This window comes from Elephantulus edwardii, unplaced genomic scaffold, assembly GCF_000299155.1.
Source record: "Elephantulus edwardii isolate Elephantulus edwardi_28Jun2011 unplaced genomic scaffold, EleEdw1.0 scaffold00005, whole genome shotgun sequence".
In the NCBI taxonomy this organism is placed as follows: Eukaryota; Metazoa; Chordata; class Mammalia; order Macroscelidea; family Macroscelididae; genus Elephantulus; species Elephantulus edwardii.
The window spans coordinates 35136594-35146940 of NW_006399755.1; the positions used below are offsets into that span (position 1 = coordinate 35136594).

Here is a 10347-nt window from a genome sequence, read left to right on the forward strand (position 1 = left end):
CCCTCCCAAGGCAGTGTGTGAAATACAACAAAACTGGCTGTTTTCAAAGTGTGTAAACTTGTCTCTCATTTTTGTTGCTGTGCATGACCACAGTTAATCACTGTTCTAGGGAAATGAACAACCCAGGACAGAAACATTTATTCTATTTCCCTGCTATTCCCCAAAACTCTGATTTGATGGCAAAAATAGTTTATTTTTATTTTTTTTTAATAAAGCTTTTTCCATGTTACCACCCCCTGGTCCCTCAGGTTCACATTAGGAACAAGAATCTGAATGTGTGGGTATGGGTATGAGCTGGAAATGTGTGCATGTGCATCTATACAGTAAGATACAGGTTTCTTTAAATGGCCAAATTGATATTTTTGGAGGCTGTTTGAAGCATCTTATCAAAAGAAGACACATTTAAGCGAGAGGCTTTTTTTTTTTTTAAAAAAAAGCGCATTTCAGACCCAAAGGCCATTTAATACAATAAATTCTACTTGAATAGTTTAGCAAACATTTTTTTTAAACCCACATCCAACAGATTAGTCAGTACTGGTTACACAAGATTTGGTTTCAAAGCTGAAATGCCCCTGGTGTAATAGACTTTTTGATGAAATTCAGTTATTTTACATTATGCCATAAAAAAGAAAGATGCAACTTAAATATTAATGCAAGAGGCTACCTGGTGATATAAATAGGAAAAAAAAAGTGGTCATGGACTAGGGGTGAGACTATGACCCCAGTCTATCTTGGACTGCAAAAGATGTTTAAAATCTATCCTAGAGTTTAAAACAGGAAAAAGAGTCAAATATTCCACTTGACACAGTACAGTCCCCACAGCTGGCCCAAACCATCCCCTAAGGATACACCCCTGACACGAGGTGACTAACCACCTGCTACAGATGTTCCTATGTCACTAATTAACAATGGTCACCAAAAATGTGTCATACATAGGCTTTGTTATCACACGACGCACTAGTGGCTGCAGGAATCTTCCTCTGAAGGCTACCATAAGAAGGCAAACCGACAAAATGTCCCACAGCTAAGAGACAGGGGCATATGCTTGTGCTCTGAGCTCTCTTGGGCACACTCCCCACTCCAGGTAGAGTGGCTGGGGGCGGGGAGGTAGCCTCTTCCTACTCCTGGGCCTCCTTGCGGGTCAACTTGTAGATCTCGGTGGGTCCATCCACGTGGGTGATAGTGGTGGTGAGCTGGAGTTCTTCCCCACTGTGGACGCCCAGATCACCTGAAACAGGGGTTTGGGGTGTTAGACGTGAGTTTAAGAAGAAAGTAGAAAAAAGCAAAAATTCATCTCTAACAACCATCCCAACCACCAGGCACTCTGAGGCCAGGGAGAAAACCAGGGCTTATCAAATGCACAAGAGGTTACATCCAGGGTTTCCACTTGGCCCTTGCAGTATTCTTTAATAGAGCATATCTCCCAGAGAACAGTCGTCACCAGTGAGGTACAGGTTAGATCACTGCAGATATTATCTGTAGCAATTACTCACATCTAATGGGAGATTACATTGTGCCTGACTCTGCCCTAAGTGCTTTACACATGATCTTCTGAGGGAGGTTCTGTAATCACACTGACTTCACAGATGGGGACACTGGGAGGTCAAGTCCCAAGGGGGTACAGTAGACACAGAAGAGCTGGAGAAGCATCTGACTTGAAGGCCCACACTGTGTGCAAAGCAAGTACCACGTGCCTCTGGGCTGATGAGAGTAGAGGCCATTGTGAGGAATTTCCAGAGTGGCTACATCATGCGTGGTTAACAAGATCTGCCTTTATTGGGCAAGGCCATATATGCAATACATTAGAACAGTCACAAATTTTCATTTTGAAGGAAGAATTACAGACATGTGCTCAGAATTTTCTCCTCCCCTCTACTATTCTGTGTTTTGAATGGACAGAATGATTCATCTGATAAGGTGAAATAATGTGCCTTTTCTCAGTTGGGCTGTGGTGTCGGGAGGTGGGGAGAAAGCACATTTCTGAAGGTTAAATCCTCAGATGGCCACCTCCTATAGAATAATGAATTCTCACTAATTCGCGGGCTGTGTTGTTGAAACCTCCTTGCAGCTGGGCCTCCATTAGCTATAAACTGCATGGGAGATGATTTCCATCTTTCTCCTGTGGATGGATTTGAACCACTGGGAAGATGTGATCTTTGGGTTAGGAGCTCCCTATGCACTAACTACATTGTCAGAGCCCCTTTTAGAACAATTAAGTGAATGTAAAACTTTCTACAGCTAATCAAGTAGATTCTGACTTTGTGACCCTGGAGGACACAGAGAAAGACTGTGAGCTTATGGGAGCAAGATACCTCATCCATCTCTGGTGGAAGGGCTGGTAGGTTAGAACTGATAACATTTCATTAAGAGCCAAATCCTTTAACCACAGCACCACTCCAGCTGCTTGAATGTAGAACTAGGAAAGGGAAATGAAAAAGTTGAGAACTAATCACATTCAGTTAGATGCGTCATATGTGGGTACACGTAAAATTTAGGGGTGACATACTGAGAAATAAAAGCTAAATATGCCTCTGTTCACTTATGGTATTGTCTCTTATTTTCTGAGACTGTGTTATAAAACAATGTTTTCAGCTGGGATGGCATCCCATGACTTAGAAGAAAGCCTTAGCCCAACTGATCGGTCTAACATGCTGTCCCTAGTCATTATCCTGTCAGAACTGTTGTTGTTGTTATGTGCTGTTGAGTCATTTGCGACTCATAGCGACCCTATGTACAACAACCGTAAACCATGCTCTATCCTGTGCCAATCTCATTGCCTCTGACACACCCATCCCGATTACCCCGGTCACTGAATCAATCCACCTCATAGAGGGTCTTCCCCTCCTGCGCTGTCCCTCCACTCTACCCAGCATGATGTCCCTCTCTAAAGACCTGTCTCTCCTCACAACATGTCCAAAGCATGACTTATCTTTCACTACTCCACAAATTGCTGTCTGTCAGACCTGTCAGAACTAGAAATCTCAAATCAAGGCATCACAAACCTGATGGTCTCAAAGCAACAGAAGTCACCATTTCTACTGGTCCTGCAGGGTGACTACCAGTGTCCTCCACACGTGCCACATGTTTCATCATTGTAAACCACAATCTCAGTGTTTATGCAGTAGTTATCATATTATTAAATGCTGGCTTGTCACTCTCTCTACTCAAGAGCTTCCCTAGCCTCTGCATCGCCAGAAGTTGTTCTGGAGGACTGCTAATGGCACATGGGGCTGTTTCGGTAATAATCTAAGCCACAGAACTGAAGATAGAGAAAATTCTAATAGGTATCAGTAGATCAGTAACCTAGTCTTAAACTCTTCAATTTACATCCATCCTTGGGCCAGGATACTCCTCAGTCAAGCCCCTATAGTAAAACTCACATTCTTTGGGCACAGCCAGTTCTAGATTTGCCTATCGGTAGGAGTCATCAGAATTACAAAGTCCATTTGGAAAGCTGGACGTTGTGTGTTCCATAAACATTTCTAAGATAGTCCTGGCCAAGCCAGTGGACACATTATCACCTCCAAGTGTTTTATCTAAGGAATCCCTTTCACTGAAGACTTCTTAGAAACAGACACCAGAGTACAATTCTATTGAGGTTTTGAGCTAAAGCAATTTCTCCTTTAACCTTAAAATAAAGTTCCTGTTTCCAAGTAGCAGGTCCCAGAAAAAGTATGTGAGCCTGAAGATCACCTGAAGAGACGGAATTCATGCCTGTGACTTCTTTATTTAAATGTGCTTATCATATGCCTGTGACATCTTTCCAAACATGTCACATATTGGCTATCATCACATCAGTCCTCTGAAAGATACTCTTACCATTCTCCTGATGAAGAAATTAAGGTAATCAGTGGTCGACTAACATGCCCAAGACACAAGCTGGCAAACAGTGACTACTGAGTCCAAATCCAGGCACTGAGGCTCTAGAATCCAAGTTCTCAACCTTTAAATGATGCTGCCCTTAAATAGCCATGCTTCCTTCCACTTCTAAGAATCAAATCCCTATGCACATCCAAAAACTTCTCCAACAGAGCAAGAAGGAAAGCTACAGATTGGGGAAAAAATATTTGGTAATGACATGTCAGATAAGGGACTGACATCTAGAATTTATAAAATACTCAAGCACTACAACAAGATAAAGGCAAATAATCTAATTGAAAAACTGGCACAGGATATGAACAGACACTTCACCACAGAAGACATTCAGATGGCAAACAAGTACACGAAGAAATGTTCAAAATCCCGAGCTCTAAGAGAGATGCAAATCAAAACAACTATGAGATATCATCTCACCCCAGTAATAGCAAACTTTAACAGAGCAGCAAACAACAACAAATGCTGGCGAGGTTGCAGAGAAACTGGAACTCTTAGTCACTGTTGGTTGGAGTGTAAAATGGTGCAACCACAGTGGAAGGCTATATGGTATTTTCTCAAAAAGTTGCAAATAGAAATACCATTTGACTCAGCAATTCCTCTACTGGGAATACACCCTAAAGAAACCATAACTGTCACCAAGGCAGATATATGCACACCCGTGTTTATTGTGGCCTTGATCACAATAGCAAAGAGGTGGAAACAACCTAAGTGTCCATCAACAAATGAATGGCTAGAGCAGCTCTGGTATATTTACACAATAAAATACTATGCTGCATTGAAAAACAAGGAACTCATGCAATATTATTCAAAATGGGTGACATTGGACGACACTATGCTGCGTGAAATATCTCTGTCACAAAAGGACAAATACTGCATAGTGCCACTGTTGTAGAACGGGACTGACATCAGGGTTGAGAAGAGACTGAGAAAAATTGGATAAATTATGTAATTGCATTGAAACAGATGAGGGAGAGAACAGTTTAAAAGCAATATATGATTGGATATTATGGTTATGACATGAGTCCAGAATGAAGGTTGCATAGTGGAGAGTACAGGGGGGTGGGGGAATATGGGGAGACTTGTATACCAATGAAGGAATTTTTCTTTTACTTTTCAAGGAGAGGAGTGAACTGGGGGGGAGGGGTGGGCAGGAAGAAAAGTTCAACAATGAATGAATGGAAATCCAAAATCTCTGTAAATGTTCATTAAAATTAAAAAAATTAATAAATAAGAAAAATTTTTAAAAAAAGGATATCAACTCTAAAAAAGATAAAACCAGTTGAAACAAACAAAAAAAATAGCCATGCTTCCAACAGCTCATGACATTACCAGCGTGATGTGTGAAGCCTGCATGCAAGGCATTCCAGCTATAAATATTTCCATCTAATAATGAGGATGCATTGTTCGGCATAATACTGTGAGTGGAGAGAATTTACAGCTTATGTATTACTGGTGCACTGTTGGGAGCTTAACATGCCCTGTATGTCTTTGATAAGATGGGCATCATATTTTACGGATGAAGACATTAAGGTTCAAATAGCAATTAATTTCTATTCTTGGTCACAACAGAGATGAGCTGAAGAACCACGTCAACAGGACTCCAGGTAGCAAAATCTATGGTTTGCATGTGATTTTATTATATTTCTGGCTAAACTGTTCTTAGGGAATGGAGGTAGGATTTGGCAGTCAATCAGGAGTCGGGAGGTCTCCTTTTGTCTCCAAACCCTCACTTCTACCTAGGCCTTTGCATCATTTGTTATTCTCCTTTTCTCTCATTGGCTCCTACTCTTCAGAGCATGAACTTGCTCAAAGTCTCTTCCCAAACTATTGTTGTTGTCAGAACTGAATTATAGCTTGCATGGGAGGAACCTACCCATCATGGGAGGAGCCTACCCATCATGGGAGGAGCCTACCCATCATGGGAGGAGCCTACCTATCTTTCTCCTGAGGAGCAGCTGGTGGATTTGAATTGTGAGCTCTTGGGTTGGCAGTTATCCTTACAACTAAGCCCCCACTGCTCTGTCTTTCTGACTAAGACAAACAAAAACTCCTTCTGATGTATTTCTTACTAGTCAAGGGGGCAGAAGAGTTAAGAAAGAAAAGACATCCAAGATTTACCTTGGGTCTTTCTCCCCAGTTATGAGTTCATCTCAGCTATTTAACAACAATAATTAATTAAGGCTTATTTCCTCCTGGAATTTGTGGATGATACAAATGGTTAAGACTAACTGAAAAGATGGAGCTTCTTCATAGAATCAGCTGCTGTTCTCCACACTCTGACACACATGAAGTTTCAACGGCTAGGCTACTGGACTGTTTCTTCTGGCAGAAGAGTGTTTCTATTTAATCTCAGTGAATGAGGGCAATAAACTGTCCCTACAATGGTAGACCCATGGATATATATCTACTGCTTGATTCCAGCTGCCTGGAATGGACACACTGAGTTCAGCTTCCTTAAGCTGACAGCATTCTTTTGATAATCAACAGTATTTCTTTGTCCACTTTAGTAAAAAAAAAAGAAGGAAAATTGCTATATCAAGGGTATTTCAAAGAATCTGGAAAGGGACAGAAATCTTCTAGTGTTCATGCAAAACAAAACAAAACCTTCCATTGCCTTTGAGGTACTTCAGATTCATAGTGACCATGGGGTTTTTCAGACTGTAAATCTCTATGGGAGGAGACTCCCCACCTTTCTTCCACAGAGCAACTGGTAGATTTGAACCTTGGACCTAACTAATTCCATTCTCAGTGACCAAGGCAAGGTACACAGCCCAGATTTGGTCCACACTGAGCCTCAGCTCTGATGATCCTCTCTGGAGAGAGGCCAGAATGCTCTCAGTGACACAGGACTCAGGAAATCCTTGGTTCAGTCATCTTTCCACTCCCTTTCAATCATAGTCGGGGATTACACCAGGCTTGGGGACAACCACATCCTGTCTGCTTCCAAAATACTTTTAGGAGGTGAGGCAAGGTACTCAGTGCCCAGCAACTACAAGTGCAAAGTGGGGGGCCCACAAAAAAATGTGAGTTTTTAAAGAAAATCCCAGGAAGCACATAGCGATTTCAGTGCCCATTCTCATGGGGGACTGACAGTAATTCTGAGAATCGGGGACCTTATTTAAATGGATTGAGCAAGAAACAGCCTGAGGAAGCAGGAGGCAGAGAGTGCCTGCATGTAAACAGCACAGCAGAGGGCACCGGTTCCCACCTGCACTGGAGAATGGGCCAAGGTGGCTTCCAACCCATTTCAGAGTCTGGATGTTGACAGAAATTCCATCATTGCTCCAAATCAAGCAAAAGGTGGATTGGTCATGTGGTAGGACATTTAACATGCAACCAGAGGAACTGAATCAACAAAAGCCATTCACTGGACATCCTCATGATGCAAGTCAAATATTTACTGAAGTAGCAAAATGAATGCCTCATTTCAGGTGGCATCAGGAAGCAAAACTGACATCACATGGTTACTAGCAAAATGTGAAAGCCCAAAGTTGCTGATGCTGCTTCTAGCTGACAAGTGGTTAGACAGAAGGCATTCAGTGCAAACAGAGGGAACTGGCTGGCAATTAAGGGGGCTCCTGTAGTCTTTACCACAGTCATCCAGTCAAGGGTTCCAATTCCTGCTTTTTCTCCCTAAAATCTTCTAACAAGATTTTGTAGTCAAATGAAAAGAACACAAAAACAAGACGTTATTATCACGATTTGATGAACTTCATGACCTGCTCCAACTTGTTTGAAAAGCATAAATCCGGGACTGAATGGGTTTGGACTGTTGCTTTTTTGGTGGGCAGGACTGGGGGCAAGGATCACTGCTGCAGGCCTGAGAGATGATGACTTCACTCTGGGCTGAAGGTTAACATCAGCCTTCTGCAATTTGTCTCTGCCTGGGAAAGCATCCAAAATGATTCACAAATTGGTTATGGAAACAGGTTGAGAGAAGAACTTTTAATGACAAGATCACAGCAAGGCTGAAAATGTGAATGCTAATTGAAGGAGAAGTGACTAAAATATCCCCCCGCTAAAGGGAAAAAAAAGTATGTAGGTTTGTACATAGTTGTGTGTGCACAGAGACACTGGAAACAGTTCATGTAAGCATATGCATGCTGACACTCTAGCTGTGGTGAATTAACCAAGAGCACAGAGGCGCATCACCCAAGCTTGTGGGTGAATCTCTCCTGCTTGGATCTTTCCTGCCAATTCCTGTGTTTCAGGCAGCAGATGAGGAAGTCTGATCTCCCAAAACAAACTAATAGCTCCCTGAGAGCAAGGACTGTGTCTTTTCTAACTCCTTGAAATTTTAACACATTCCATCTTATCCAACTGAGCATGGTGATAGGTACTGAGATGTTCCGTGGTTCACTTATAAGAGTGACTTAATGTATTCCATCCACACAATAAATGGAAAACAAATATATTTGAGAAAATGTATTTTTTAAAACAACTCCCTCGTGAACCTGTTACCTGCTCGGTTTTTCATTCCTCCATTGTTCCTCGACCCAAAGGGAGAGGCAGCAGCCTCCACTCTGCCTCCCAGTCTTTCCTACCGACTTCTCCTGACAAGCACGGCCTTGGCTTCTCCTTTCACCATCTAAACTAAACAACCCTCTCCACTGGTTCTTGCTCGTTCTTTATCCCCTGGGGCCTGTACTGCAGCATCAGTTGCTTGCCAAGTTCTTGAAAATAGACTTTTCCCAGCAGTCCCTCGAGGATCTAGCTCACAAAAGCAAGAAGTTCCACACACCTGGGATTCATTCTCTATAACAAGAGATCTAAATTCCTGGCGCTGAACCTTAGAAGTAAGTGGTAGGGAGGGACGAAGCCCAAACAAACCGAGGGGAAAAAAAACAACACAAACCCACAACTGAAAAACCCACCCCAACTTTGCAGGAGAAAGGAAAATAAGCATGAGGGTCTGAGGGAGGGAAGAAATGCCATCCAGAAACTGGGACTATGAAATGATAAAGTGTATCATCTGACAGGTTCAACTTTTTTTTTTTTAAGTTTCATGTAACACTTCAAATTAGCTCCTTCCAAAAAGTTCCAAAATCTTGGCAAATGCTCTACAATTCCTAGGATGTACTGCATGGTCCAGTGGCAGTGGGAGAGGTAGAAACTGAAAGAGAGAAGGAAGAAAAATGGGAAGGAAGAAGATCAGAAAGTTTACCATGAAAAGGATACTTTCCAAAAGTGCAGGGCTATGCATGGCACCATATAGGAAAGCGACAAGCACAAAATCTGCCAGAGACCCAGGGGGTGCTGGAAGTCACAACTGATCATGTCATCATCACACAGTTGCAAAATCATGGGGCTTTTGTCTTTGTAATTAGCATAGGGCCTCAAAGATTTTACACAGAAGTTGCTAGAAGAAGTTCTCAATGATATTTTGGATAAGGCAATTCTTTCTCACAAGAAACTTATTTTGCTCACTGAAAGAGATTTAGGATCAGCTGGTGGTGTGTCTCAGGAACAGCACCAGCCATGCGTATTTCCGTATGCCCCTCGCCAAGAGCTTGCAGGATCTGCACTCTGGTGGAGAACTAGTTTTCACGCTTCCTATGGTATTTCAGATCAAAATGTCTTCAACAGAAATTACTGATGGGGAAAATGATCAAATGCTATTACTCTCAATTGCAAGGCTTCAAGTCGAGGAGGGCTGCAGTTGTTCAGGGGGAGAAGTCCTGATGTGAGCTGCATAACAACTGGCTCTTAAATTCAGAACCTGACTCCATGTGCTAATATGTCATCATCATGCCCTTGCCAAGGCCTCCTAATTGTACAGTGATATTAGAGGTTGGAAAATGTCACCAACATTTGAAGTCTGTTGACCTGTGAGAGATAGAACCGCTTGGATGCTCCTTAATGGTTGAATGTGCCCTTCTATCCCTTCCTTGCTAGCAAGAAGAAAGAGAATCATGAATGTCATGTTTTGAATGGACTTTGAGAGATCATCTGTAGTTGAGAGATCCCATACAGAAGGACTCAAGCAGTTTTCCATTAGTTATGGAACAAATATAGTTAGAAGACTTTATGTATATGTGTTGTTGTTTGCCATCGAGTCAGAACTGACCCATAGCTCACTCTCCAGCTGTTTTAGCGGCAATAAATTACATGGAAGGAGACTGCTGATCTTTTTCCAGCAAAGCAGTGGGTAGATTTGAACTGTACGCCTTTGGGTGGGAAACACAGTTCCTTACTCAGTTGGCCACCAGAGTTTCCTTATGTCTATTTAGTGCTCGACTATTAGCTCAAAGGTTGGTGATCTGAAGCCACCAAGAAGTGCCTTTGAAGACAGGCCTAAAGATTTGCTTCTGAAAGGTCACAGCCCTGAAAACTCTACTCTAAGCAGACTGGATTAAAACAAAACAAAACAAAACAAAACAAAACAAAACAAAACCCCATACTATGCTGCCTATAAGAGACACACCTGAAAAGTAAAGATAAAGAAAGACTAAAAATAAAAAAAGGGTGGGG

The 10347-nt window shown here is 42.2% G+C and overlaps 1 protein-coding gene across 2 annotated transcripts in view; it reads right to left on the reverse strand.

Moving 5' to 3' along the window:
• Positions 1 to 328: 328 nt before the first annotated feature.
• The window catches only part of WLS (wntless Wnt ligand secretion mediator), a 174977-nt gene continuing 164958 nt past the window's right edge, over positions 329 to 10347 (reverse strand). Inside the window, exon 12 of one of the 2 annotated variants that reach the window (XM_006879785.1) lies at positions 329 to 1228. In XM_006879785.1, coding sequence (XP_006879847.1) covers positions 1119 to 1228 — 110 coding nt within the window. In that variant the 3' untranslated portion in view covers positions 329 to 1118. The remainder of the gene's footprint in view (positions 1229 to 10347) is intronic. The other variant, XM_006879786.1, reaches the window with a different exon arrangement.